We start from the raw sequence: 14,441 nt of genomic DNA on the forward strand, positions 1-14,441 counted from the left end.
CATAATTCTGACAGTGAACGTTCTGTTTTCTCTCTCTTCTTTTCTGCCTCTTTAACTATCTGAGTTGTCTCAAGAACTTTGTTCTCTACCTCTGAAATTCTTTCTTCTGCATGGTCTAACCTGTTGCTGATACTTTCCAATGCATCTTTAAGTTCCCTAATTGACTGCTTCAGTTCCTTCAGCTCCGCTACATCCTTTCTATATTCTTCATATCATTCATCTCTTATTTGATTCTATTTTTGGATTTCCTTTTGGTTATTTTCTACTTTATTAGCAGTTTGCTTCATTGTTTCCATCATTTCCTTCATTGTTTTCATCATGTGTATTCTAAATTCCCTTTCTGTCAGTCCTAACATTTCTTTATAGGTGGAATCCTCTGCAGTAGCTATCTCATGGTCCCTTGGAGGGGTTGCTCTGGACTGGTTCTTTATGTTGCCTGGAGTTTTCTGCTGATTCTTCCTCATGAGTGATTTCTTTTATCTGCTCCCTTGTCCTAATTTTTCTTTCACTTCCTCTTGCTCTTTAAGTTCCCATGCCTGTGGACTAAGGTTATGATGAATCCTTTTGGTACAGGACCAAAAGGATGAGAAGGTTGAAGAGCAAGAAGGGATAAAAGAAAGTAAGAAAGAACGAAAAGAAAATAGAGAAAGGAGAGAGGGTGGGTAAAAGGGAATAATGTCAAAAAGAAGAGAGGCACAGAAAGAGGGAGACAGCAATATAGATATACAGTAGGATACTTTGACACAACCTTAAAAAAATTCCCAACTTCTGGGGGTGCCTGGTTGGTTGGTTCCCTTGAGGTCAGCAGCTCTTTGCTAACCAGATCAGACACAGTACCCCACCTCCACCAAGTAGAGAAGAAAGACAAAAATGCTATAAATCAAACCAAAATAAGCAAACAGAAAACTTTATGGGATAAAATTGGGTGAAAAACCAAATAATAGGGGTAGAAAACACTAGCAAAAATGAAGTTCTAGTTATTGAAAAAGGCAGCAATGGGAGATTGTATTTAAACTAGAAAAATGGAGACAGAAAAGAAAGAAAAAAAGAAAAGAAAAAATCTGTACAGAAAAGGTTGAAATTAAAAAACATCAAAATAAACAACAAACAAACAAAAAAACAACCAAAAACAAAGCAGTATATATATCTTGTTGAATACTGTTTGGGCAACAGGTGGTCTTCAGGGGTATAAGATGTTAATCACAATGCTGATACGACTTGAGGCCTTTGCTGATTTCTCAATCCCCACAGGGTGGACACCCTAAATCTCTCTTTAGCCCTCTTAAAAGGCACTTTAAACTTCTAAACTTGGCTAAGCAGAAGCTTTCCCAGGAAAGTGCTTGTCGCTGGGATCACTGCTAAAGTGGCTATCTACTTACCAGGTGTGCCAGAACCAGTCTCACTCTGTCCCTGAGGTTTAAGGCTGTAAGGCGGCTCAGTTCCCGCCTTTAGGCTGCTCATTCACTAGGTTACTAACTCCCACCCGATCCTTGCTCTGCGACCCTGAGGGCAGAGCTTGCCGGGGCAGTTCTCTCACAATGGCTCACTGCGGCCCACAGCCAAACACTATTAGCTCTGTCTGGCTTAGCGGCTCAGTTTGGGGCCCTAGATAATGCCCAAAGTTCTCCACACTCCTGCTCAAGCTGTCCCCAAGGCAGTTCAACTGAGTGCCAAGTCCAAAAACGCCAAAACAGTTCACATGTAAGGATTTTCCGGTTTGTAGGCTGGTTGCTGCTGTACAGCTGCCGGCGGGATTAAACTTATCGAACACATGCAACCGCTTGCCAATTTTCCACTGTTTTTGTCCTCCTCTTGGGGCCCAGAAGTCTCTCGCTGACTCCCTGTATCCTCAAAGGGATGATTATCGGCAGATCCCAGCAGCTGGAGATGCCTGGAGTCTTATCTCCCCAGACTTAACGGTGCCCAGATGCAGGGAAGCTGTTACTCGGCCGCCATTTTCCTCTGAACCCCAGTAATCATTAATTTTAAGAGAATAAAGTCCTGACACCAAAAAGTTTGAGCACTGTTCTAAGGTTGTCACCTCCACTTCAAATGAGAAACTAGGAAGAAACTTTCTACCAGCTTCAAGTAACTTTTTTAAATCAGCCATAAGTGGTAAACTGAGATTCACAAAAAAGCTGTACGACTCCATAGCCCAAGCTCTTAGTCACGTGATTGTCCTCTTACCTGTTAGCTACTTACTATCTGGTTCCTGCCTGCTGTCTTCAGGTTATTGTTCTTTCCCTTGTATCAAATTCACAACAGTCACTTCTCTCAAGTATCCTTAAATACTTCAAACACTTCTTAAACTGTATTTTGAAAAAGCAATTCCAGGGCGGCGCCTGTGGCTCAGTTGGTAAGGTGCCGGCCCCATATACCGAGGGTGACGGGTTCAAACCCGGCCCCAGCTGAACTGCAACCAAAAAATAGCTGGGCATTGTGGCGGGCGCCTGTGGTCCCAGCTACTCAGGAGGCTGAGGCAGGAGAATCGCTGAAGCCCAGGAGTTGCAAGTTGCTGTGAGCTGTGTGAGGCCACGGCACTCTACCGAGGGCTATAAAGTGAAACTCTGTCTCTACAAAAAAAAAAAAAAAAAGAAAAAGCAATTCCAGTGAAATAGTATACCCTCCCAAAGCTTTATTTAACCTAGTCAAACGAAGCTTTTCAATTTTTCAGTTATAGGTACAATTCCTTGCAACTTACCTCTCTAAACTGGGTGCAGTGGCTCATGCCTGTAACCCTAGCACTCTGGGAAGCTAAGGCTGACAGATTGCTTGAGCTCAAGAGTTCCAGACCAGCCTGAGCAAGAGCAAGACCCAATCTCTACTAAAAATAGAAAAACTAGCTGGGTTTACTGGTGCAAGCTAGTAGTCCCGCTATTCTGGAGCTGAGGCAGGAGAAGTACTCAACCCTAAGAGTTTGAGGTTGCCGTGACCTATGACACCATGGCACTCTACCCAGGGTGACAGAGTGAGACTCTGTTTAAAAAAAAAAAAGAAAAAAGAATCTCTTAAAAATCAAACCGCTCCAAAAGCCTACAGTGATACCAACAATTTATCTCCCAAGAGACATATTTTAGATCCATGTAATAGGGACTTAAAGTCACTGCTCACATGTTTGACATTAGTTATAGTTATTTATTTCCACAAAGGGTTTATGAACTGAAAAAAGAAAAAGTATGAGGAACATTTAGCCACTGAAGATCATGTACAGTGTTACAGTAATTTCCTAAACCTTCACAACAGAGAGCTCAAATAAGCTCTCTCCTCCTCAGGCAGCTGTATAACAATGCATTTCCTTCTTCACGTTGGCTTTTCTTTCTAGTTGGCTGAGGAATTGGATGGACCCAGCTTCATTTTCACAAGACGTAGCTTGAATCCCCACAAAGTTACTTTCTTTTTTTTTTTGTAGAGACAGAGTCTCACTGTACCGCCCTTGGTAGAGCGCCGTGGCGTCACACGGCTCACAGCAACCTCTAACTCTTGGGCTTACGTGATTCTCTTGCCTCAGCCTCCCGAGTAGCTGGGACTACAGGCGCCCGCCACAACGCCCGGCTATTTTTTTGTTGCAGTTTGGCCGGGGCTGGGTTTGAACCCGCCACCCTCGGCATATGGGGCCGACGCCCTACTCACTGAGCCACAGGCGCCGCCCGTTACTTTCTTTTTTAAACTTGAAAACTATTCTTCAAAAGCAATCTGTGTAGTAAGCTCAAATTGTTTCTAAAAATAAACTGTACAGAGTGGCTTTCCCACATGGGGTCATTCTGTAAGGTCTATAGGTATAACACTTACCTAAGTTATCATAACCCAAATAAATCAATGGCTCCCAAATAATCCCCAGGCTTCTCCATCCTCACCTAAACAACTTTTCTCTAGTTTAACAATTCTCCATTGCTTGGATATGCTATTTCCATTCTATCTATAGATTCACTCTAGATTTCTTATGCTACTAGCCATAATGGTTTCCATGCACATACAAAAAGACGTCTTCTGTGATGCTGAGGGAAGATGATCACTTGAGCCCAGGGTTCAAGGTCACAGTGACCTATGACTCAAAGGAAGGAAGGGAGGAAGGGAGAGAAAGAGAAAGCAAGAGAGAGAGAGAAAGAAAGGCTATCTTTTCAATTCTAAAATATTTATATGCATCAACTGGGTTGCTAGCTCATTATGCAAGTTATTTTATCATACATTGCCAATTAAAGACGCTTTAGTTTTCCAAGGAAAATAGTTTTCCAAGAATGTTCAAGTGGTAATACATTTAAAAATGCATCACTAAACAAGGTTGTCAGAAAACTTAAACACACTAAATCAAGCAACCAAAGAGTTAAGGAACACATACTTTCTCTTTCTCTGTTTCAATTTTTATCTCTATCATGTAACCAGTGATGATGTTCTGATAGTCCCATAAGGAAGAAGACGAGAAAAGAATTCAGCAAGCCCAAGTCATAGTAGTAATTTAGTATTTATTTCTGAGATGCTACACAACCAAAATTAAAATACCAAGGATGGCATTAACCAAAAGAAAATATTGCTAAGCTGAACTATAGTAAAATTCAAAACTTCTATTCAAATTGGAGAATTTTGATTATGGATTGTATATTGGATAATCATATTGTATCATGTGGTATAGTCTTACAATGAAATATTCTACAGCAATGAAAAAAATGAAGTGATATAGTTGATGTCATAATCAAAATGTTGAGCAAAAGAAGCTAGACACAACTGAGTGTATCATTTGTGATTCTATTTATATACAAAATTCAAACATAAGCAAAATTCTTCTATGATGGTATGAAGTCACAACAGTGCTTACCTTTGGAGAGGGGTAGATAGGGAGGAATTGCGAGGGCCATGAAGGAGGCTTTGCATACTGAAAAGGCTCTATATCTTGATCTGTTCTGAGTAGTGGTTACATGTGAGTATTCATTTTATGAAAATTCATTGAGCTGCACATTATAATTTGTGCACTTTTATGTACATTATATTTCAATTTTTAAAAATGTATTAAAGAACAAAGAAATGATGGGACAACAGAACTTTTATATCCTGAATCAGAAATCTCACTTTTGCTTTTTTCTTTTCATATCTAATAGTCAGAGTCAACCATCCTCTCAAATAGTATCTTCACTATTATCTAACCATTCAGTCTTAAATTTATCCTCCTAAAATAGTCAATTAAATGTACAACTATTCCTAAAAAAAAAAAAAAAGAAATAAAATTCCCTTTTCCTATTGTATTTCTCAAAACATTTTCACTTATAGCAAACATAAGTGGCCTTAACCAAGCTTTTAGATTAGACTTATCAGTTGGAAATAATTCTCTTCTACATATATTAAAGTAATTATTTCTCTAGATTTCCTACAGCAAAGTACTTTGTCATCATTTACAAAATCCTACTAGGTAATATTGCTGCCTTTTAGTATTTAGAGATATTTTCAACACAAACCAGTGGAAAAAACCCAAAAAACCTAAAGGAACTGACATACTTGGAACAACAACAACAACAAAAAAAAAATGCCCTTTGTTTTATTAAAATCTTTGGAATATCCATAAGTAAACTAAAAGACCAAACAGATAATGTCAATTTATTTCACCATGGGCAGAAATAGTCATTCCTAAACCCAAAGCCTGGAAAGAATCTCAATTTTTATAAACTATTATAATTACCCAGTTCTTACCATCTCTTTGTTATATGAAACCTATATTCCAAGTCAAACACACACACACACACACAAATGGTCCATTTCACCTCTCAACCGAACAGCTACAGTTCCACTTAAAACTGACAGACTTTCTAAAGGTTCTTTGCTCCTACTATGTAGTTAATACCAAGAGTTCAGTTCTTTCACTACAGTTTTTTTCTACTATATTCAGAAAAGTCTGAAAATAATATAAAGGTTGACAAAATCTTGGCCAGTGTATGCGTAAGATGGTTTCTTCAGCCAACTAAATCACTCTTGCCCTTGACCCAACAGCTTACTACCTCCTTTGCTCCCAAATTTCTAATTCCGTAAGGTCATGCTAAGGATGGGAAATAAGGTATCATTAACTTTTACCTTTCTATTCATCACATGCATAAACTCATCATATGTTGTTAATAGATCTCATCAATTTTATTAGAAACATTCCATAGAAGAGGACCAAAATTTAACTGCCCAGAAAATCAGGAGATAAACTTTTCAAGTAATTATAGTTTTATTTCTAAAATGGCATACAATTTTTCTTAATTTCTTTGGATAACTACTCAATAAAACAGAATGTGTTTAATTGTTTATAATGTGAAAAATTCAGAAAGTTTAAAGAAAAAAAATCACTCGAGACAGCCATTAAAACATATTGGTGTGGGCGGTGCCTGTGGCTCAGTCGGTAAGGCGCCGGCCCCATATACGGAGGGTGACGGGTTCAAACCCGGCCCCGGCTGAACTGCAACCAAAAAATAGCCAGGCGTTGTGGCGGGCGCCTGTAGTCCCAGCTACTCGGGAGGCTGAGGCAAGAGAATCACTTAAGCCCAGGAGTTGGAGGTTGCTGTGAGCTGTGTGAGGCCATGGCACTCTATAGAGGGCCATAAAGTGAGACTCTGTCTCTACAAAAAAACAAAAAAAAACAAAAAAAAAACATATTGGTGTATTTCCTTCTAGTCATTTGTCATCGTCCATGCTCTCAAAACAACAAAAAAGAAGCAAAGACAGAAAAAAACTTTGCTGGTTTTAAGTTCTGATTTTTTTTCACTTGCCATTATCCTTGTACATAATGAACATTCTTTTCTGTCATTAAATGCTCTTTAATGCTTTAAAATGATTTTTTATGGTATGCTATATTCTACTGTATGGATGTACTATAATTCCTTTGGTTATGCCCTAAATGTTGAACTCTGTTTCACTATGGACATCTTCTTACCTATCATACATCTTGTAGAATTATATGCAGAATGCTACTTTGGAACTGACCCCATCCAAATTAATTTATACATTTCCTGCTCTCCTCTATCCTTTCGCTTACCCCAAAAGTCAAAAGAGAATAAAACACTGCAAGCATTTTATTGTAAAATCCTCTTTGTGTATAAAGCCATTTCAGAGGCAATGTTGGGCTTATGAAATAACTTGACTAATGGATAAAAGATATAAATGCTTATAAGCTTTAAAGGTATTATAATTTGAGGATTTGTATACCCTAATTTGTTAACCCAGGGAACAATGAAAAATAATGGCATGTTTTATTTCCCATTATCCCAATACATTTTTTAAAACAAAATACTTAAGGCTAAATTGACAATTTCTAATTATGAAAAATAACTATGATCTCTTAAAAGTGAGGCTTCTAGATTTTATCTTGTAATCGAAATAAGATGTCATGCTAATGACTACGGTAAGATGGTTAAGGTTATACATAAAACAAAGAAAACAAGGGTAAATTTCAAATGGTACTGAGAAATGCAGATTTCAGTATTATTTTTAGGGTACTTTTGAATCAAGTTCCCTGGCTTTATTTTTTAAGTTAAAAAAATATAAATTTATGCTTTCTTGCATTTCCAGCCCTTCTCAATAAATATAATCAAGAAACGTGGAAAGAAAGTTCACAATCAAGGAAATGAACACTAAAACAAGATATTATTATTTTAGTTAGCAATGATTTTAAAAAAATCATAATACTTGGTATTAGAAAGGATGAAGGCATAGGAAGTGCCTTTCTGGAAAACATTTGGCAGTACCTTTCCTTTTTAATCAGAGGTCTCACAAATCTCTGAATACACATAAAATGCACTCTTTCCTCCTAAGAGGAGTTACCCTAGAGTCCTGACATAATCCAAATATTAATTAACAGATGCAGCAACAGCAAATATTTCAGCCCATTGTTGTTACTTCAAATTCAAACTTCTGAAACTTTTCCCCAGCTAATAAAGAATGGGATGTCTACATATACAGAGACCATACCGTGACAATTTCTTGAATAGTTCTAGGTAGCTCCCTGAATGAAAAGGCATTACCATGGGAGAAAACTATACAAAAGTTAAGTCAGGTATGCACAGTAGCATGTGCCTATATAGGCCCAGCTACTCTGGAGGCTGAGGCCGGAGCATTACTTGAGCCAGGAGTTTGAGGCTGTAGCTAAAAAAGCACCTGTGAGTGCTTTTATAGCCATTACAGTGCAAAGTGTGGGCAACAGAGACCCTGTTTAAAAAACAAACCTTCATTTAGAGGTTTAATGACCTGTCAAAGAATACAGCGCACCACAAATTCATGTCTGAAGTTATGGATATCCTTTCTGCACATTCACTTCCCTGAAATCAACTAACTTACCATTCACTATTTAAACATTACCTGTTGCCTAGGAGATAAGACTGAACTAGGCAAGAACACTGCTTTCATTCTATTAATAATACTAACCTTTACAAATGACTTTTACTTATTTCTTAAAAAATAAAGACGTTTGTCTAAGAAGGAACATGTTATGCGATTTTTTAATTGTTTTTTATTGTTATTAACTAACCTTCCCTATCATTAAACAAGCTCAAAACGTCATGGTAAGCTCTTAGTTTCTCCCCTACCAGCTATCTAGACATTTACCTAGTCTTGAAAATCACAAATCTGAAAAAAAAAAAAAAGAAAGAAAATCACAAATCTGAAACATCTTCTGTCAGTGAACTTCCATTCTCACTGCCATAATCCACTTAAGTCTTCAATCCTTCATCTTAGACTTCCACAGTAACTTCCAGCCTCTCATCTCTCCATCCACTCCATCCTATGCACTAATGCCTCCTAAATGTGTGCGTCTTTCCTACTCAAAAATCTTTAATGGTAGAATTTCTTTCTGCCTTTTTTGTTTTTCTTAAGACAGGTTCTTGCTCTGTTGCCCAGCTAGAGTGCAATGGTGTCATCATAGCTCAGAGCAACCTCAAGCTCTGCGACTCAAGTGATCCTCCTACCTCAGACTTTTGAGCAGCTGGGACTACAGATACACACCACCATGCCCAGCTAATTTTTCTAATTTTTTGCAGAGACAGGGTCTCACTGTTGCTCAGGCTTGAGCTATAGAATTTCTAATATTACAGGAAAATGCTTAAGATAGAATAAATTTAAAAAGCACAGGCTAAAACTATATACATATACTATAGTCTTAGTTATTCTATAAAAAAGCCTCTCTGTATGTATGGGTGCAAGTATAAATGTAAACATACACAGCCACACATAAAGGGAATAAAAGAGAGGCCAAGAAATACATCAGATGTTAACAGTGGTTATCTCTTAGTGGCAAGGCTATGGTGTTTTGTTTCTTTTTACTTTCTTCTTTATTTTCATAATAAGCAAATTTGTAATAAATCCTCTACTTAGTAAAGTGTTTTCACAATCTATAATGAATACATAGTTAATATTATAGCATTAAAGAACTTTTTAAAGAACATTTTACATGCTCCTGTTATCATGGAGTATATCTCCTCACCCCTAGAGTTCAAAGCCCTCCTCAATCTAGTTCACATCTCCTTCCTAGACTTAGTCCTTATGGCCCCTACTAAGAGGCCCTCAAAGACCAGATCCAACCACTCACACTATTTCTTGAACATAGCTGCTGCTTTAAAACTCTTCTTAGCCCCTAATACATCACCTGGAATATGCTCCCTTCTCATTTCCACTCATCAAGATCCTATGTGTGTTTTAAGGTCTATTTTCAATGTTCCCAAAATAGCAAATACAACTATACCCCTTTCTCTTGTCCATAACTGATAATCACTAACAGACTTCTCTGAATCCAGACTCCTTCAAAATGAAATGGTCCTAGGCAATCCTTACTAATCACTCCATGTTGACATAGGAAATGAAACTTAATTGGCCATTCCTGTAGCCATCTGATAGAACTGACTACTTCAACCCTAACCATATATGTCTTTGTACTCCCACTGAATTTTTCTCTTCTGCCTTCTATTAAGAATCATTTACCTTGTAACCTAATTCTTTATAACCTCAATGAATCCCAAACAATAAAAAAAGGGAAAAAAATTAACCTATGAGGAAAACAAACAACAACAAAAAGGAATCGTTTACTTGTCTTATCTTCCTTTCTTACTACATTTTAATCTGTACAAGGACAGTAATTAAGGCTTATCATCTTCATATCCCCATATGGAGTTTTGTACTAAGTTGCTGAATAGGACACTTCATTCTTCTGCTATTATCACATCACTCAAAATGGCTAAATATTTGAAAGCTTTATTTTAATTTTGCTTTAATTTAAAATAAATTTTTCTTTTTTCTTGTAGAGACATAGTCTCACTTTATGGCCCTCGGTAGAGTGCTGTGGCCTCACACAGCTCACAGCAACCGCCAACTCCTGGGCTTAAGCGATTCTCTTGCCTCAGCCTCCCAAGTAGCTGGGACTACAGGTGCCCGCCACAACGCCCGGCTATTTTTTGGTTGCAGTTCAGCCGGGGCCGGGTTTGAACCCGTCACCCTCGGTATATGGGGCTGGCGCCTTACCAACTGAGCCATAGGCACCACCCATAAAACAAATTTTTCCCGAAGGACTAATTAGTCAAGTTGTTTAATCAATTTTAGCTGACATTCCTGCTTTAATTAAATATGGCATTGCCTGACATCGCATGATTACCAATAGAGCTTAAGGATACAAGATACACCACCAGTAAGGGAGATGACTGAGATAAGAGAACTGTACCCATTTTGAGGGTCTTATATTCAGATACAGGTGTTATCCATTTAACAATCACTTTTTTTGGAATATTTTTTCTACCAGTCTCCTTAAAAGCAAAATGTTATTTCTGACAATAAAGAAATGAAGGATTCTGTTTATCAAATATATACTAGGCTGGGCATGGTGGGTGGGCATGGTGGCTCATGCCTGGAATCCTAACATTCTGGGAGGCTGAGGCAGGTGGATTGCTTGAGCTCAGGACCAGCCTGAGCAAAACAAGACCCCATCTCTAAAAATAGCCAGGGGTTGTGGTGGGTGCCTGTAGTCCCAGCTACACAGGAGGCTGAGACAAGAGAATCACTCGAGCCCAAGAGTTTGAGGTTGCTGTGAGCTATGATGCAACAGCACTCTACCGAACGTGACAAAATAAGACTCCATCACACAGACATTACTTAAAAAAAGAAAATGTGTTTTAAAAAAAGACGGAGAGATAAAAAGGAAAGCAAAAAGCTAAAAATTGAGCAAGGTATCAACAAAGTTAGGCAAGAAGTCTGGTAAAATCATAAGATTTTTATTTATGTAAATCAGAAATCCAGCTTAAGAGTTATGGGTAGTGGAAAAGCTAGAAGTTCTTAGGACTCATGCTGCCATCTAGAGGTTAAGAGCTGGAGGATTTTTCTCCTCAATCTGTCAAGGGTTATTAATTTAACTATGAGAGTTAAACAGGCTTTATATGGCCCCGTGTCAGGCCACACACACACACGAATATATCCAGAGTGTAAGAGACAGTTATTTTCCCCATTTCCTCTTTCACAGATTAAAATTACAAGTCAATAGGGCTATTATCTAGAATTTTACCTGAATGGGGAACAACTTTTAAATATAAATGGCCACTTTTTCAAATCACATGTCCACAGGGTAGAGAAATCTATTATACCATAAGCCAGCTTAGAAACTGAGGTTTTTCTCTGGCACTACCACCAAGGAAAGTTGTACCAAATAGTCTGTCTGTACCAGGCAACTTCCTCAGTGTTGATTAATGGGATGAAGCATCAAGTCTGAATGGGAAAATCTCAATCTTTTTACAATAAAATGTTGCTTTAAAAACAACAGTTAATGATTAAATTTAGCCAAATGATGGTCCCACTAAAACTGCTCAATAAACATCCAAGATTAGACTATTAATTAGGAGAAGGAACTACTTATATAAAAGTAACCTCAATTCCTGAAAGCTTTTATAGCAGGTAATATGATCAGTGTGACCTTATTTACAGTAAAGTGCATCTACAAAAACCCCATAGCTTCCTCTTCATCAGGAAGAAATCAAGGATGTCTACTCCTTTTCTTTCTTTCTTTTTTTTTTTTGTAGAGACAAGAGTTTTACTTTATCGCTCTCGGTAGAGTGCCATGGCATCACACAGCTCACAGCAACCGCCAACTCCTGGGCTTAGGCGATTCTCCTGCCTCAGCCTCCCGAGTAGCTGGGACTACAGGCGCCTGCCACAACACCCGGCTATTTTTTGGTTGCAGTTTGGCCGGGGCTGGGTTTGAACCCGCCACCCTCTGTATATGGGGCCAGCGCCCTGCTCACTGAGCCACAGGCGCCACCCCCTTTTCTTTTTCAATTGACACAGAATCTCACCTGGGTAGAGTGCCATGGTGTCATAGCTCACAGCAACCTCAAACTCTTGGGTTCAAGTGATCCTCTTGCCTCTACCTCCCCGAGTAGCTGGGACTTCTATTTTTAGTAGAGATGGGATCTCACTCTTGCTTAGGCTGGTCTCAAACTCCTGAGCTAAGAAGGGACCCACCCCATCTTGGCCTCCCAGAGTGCTAGGATTACAGACAGGCACAAACAAGCCACTGTGCCTGGCCCAAAGATGTTTACTTTTACCACTTCTATTCAATATTGTACTGGAATTTTTAGCCAGGGCAATAAGGCAAGAAAATGAAATAAAAGGCATACAAATTAAAAATGGAGAAGTTAAACTATTTCTATTTGCAAATAATGATTCTGTATATTGAACGCTGTATGTTTGCTTTTTTTTTTTTTGAGACAGGGCTCACTGTGTAGCCCAAGTTAGAGTGCAGTGACATCATCATCACAGCTCATTGCAACCTCAAACTCTAGGGTCAAGCGATCCTCCTGCCTCAGCCTCCCAAGTAGCTGGGACTACATTGTACATTGTAATTACACTTGGGTAATTTTTCTATTTTTTTTGTAAAGACAGGGTCTTGCTTGTTCAGGCTGGTCCCAAGCTCCTGGCCTCAAGAGAGCTTCCTGCCTTGCCCTCCCAAAGTGCTAGGATTATAGGCGTGACTGTCTGGTCTAGGAAATTGTGAATAATCCACTAAAGCATTGTTAGAATTCATAATTAAGTTCAGTAAAATTGCAGAATATAAGATCAATATAAAATATTAATTATATTTTTCAATAGTATCAATGAGAAAACTGGAAATGAAATTAATAAAATAGTTCCATTTCTAATAGCATCAAAAAAGAATAAAGTACTTAGGAATAAATTTAATAAGCAAAGTATAATACTTTGCAAACTGTAAAACATTATTGATGTTATACTTCATTTCTTTAATTTAGGAAATTAAAGAAGACCTAAAAAAATGGAAAGAAAAACCATGTTCATGCATCATCTTAATAATATTAAGATGACAGCACTCCTGAAACTGATCTACATATTCAATGCAATCCCTATCAAAACCCCAGCTGACTTTGCTGCAATTAATAAGCTAAAATTCCTACAGGAATTAAGGCAACCCAGAATAGCTAAAACAATCTTAAAAAAGAATAATGTTGGGCTCGGTGCCTGTAGCATAGTGCTTACAGTGCCAGCCACATACAACGAAGTTAGCAGGTTCAAACCCAGCCCAGGCCAGCTAAAACAACAATGACAACTGCAACAAAAAATAGCCGGGCATTGTGGTGGGCACCTGTAGTCCCAACTACTTGGGAGGCTGAGGCAAAAGAATTGCTTAAGCCCAAGAGTTGGAGGTTGCTGTGAGCTGTGACACCATGGCACTCTACCCAGGGTGACAGCTTGAGACTGTCTCAATAAATAAATACACAAATAAATAAATAAGGCTCGGTGCCCGTGGCATTGGCTACATACACTGCAGCTGGTAGGTTCGAACCCGGCCTGGGCCAGCTGAATAACAATGACAACTGCAACCAAAAAATAACCGGTCACCTGCAGTTCCAGATACTTGGGAGGCTGAGGCAAGAGAACTGCTTAAGCCCAAAGTTGGAGGTTGCTGTGAGCTGCAACATCACAGCACTCTACTAAGGGAGACATAGTGAGACTCTGTCTCAAAAAAAAAAAAAGAAAAATGGTTCAGAAAGTTTAGAAAATAGTCTGAAAGTTCCTCAAAAGGTCAGGTACTATTACCACATGGCCCAAAAATTCCACTCCTAGTTATAAACCCAAGAACGAAAACCTGTGTCTAGATAAAAACTTGTACATGAATGTTCATAGTATCATTACTCATACAAGCCAAACAGTGAAAATAATCCAATGCCATTCAACAAGTAGATAATATGTGATATAGTTATATGTACGATGGAATATTATTTGTCCATAAAAAGGATGCATGCTACAACATAGTTAAGGATTTGTCCATAAAAAGGATGCATGCTACACATGTTAAGTGAAAGAATTCAGTCATAAGAGATCACATGTCATATGATTTCATTTATATGAAAGTCCAGATTAGGCAACAGAGACATGAAGCAGATTAGTGCTAGCCTGGTCCTGGGGAGTCTGGAGAGAAATGGAGAGTGAATGCTAAT

The 14,441-nt window shown here is 38.4% G+C and overlaps 1 protein-coding gene across 2 annotated transcripts in view; it reads right to left on the reverse strand.

The window, feature by feature from the left end:
- The window catches only part of LIN52 (lin-52 DREAM MuvB core complex component), a 122,760-nt gene that overhangs the window by 83,299 nt on the left and 25,020 nt on the right, over positions 1–14,441 (reverse strand). The window contains exon 6 of one of the 2 annotated variants that reach the window (XM_053601776.1): positions 10,557–13,702. The exons of the other annotated variant lie outside the window; for it this stretch is intronic. Coding sequence (XP_053457751.1) covers positions 13,327–13,702 — 376 coding nt within the window. The 3' untranslated portion in view covers positions 10,557–13,326. Of the gene's footprint in view, positions 1–10,556; positions 13,703–14,441 lie in introns of those variants that run through there. 2 annotated transcript variants of the gene reach the window in all.

Source organism: Nycticebus coucang, chromosome 9 (assembly GCF_027406575.1).
Source record: "Nycticebus coucang isolate mNycCou1 chromosome 9, mNycCou1.pri, whole genome shotgun sequence".
Taxonomy (NCBI): Eukaryota; Metazoa; Chordata; class Mammalia; order Primates; family Lorisidae; genus Nycticebus; species Nycticebus coucang.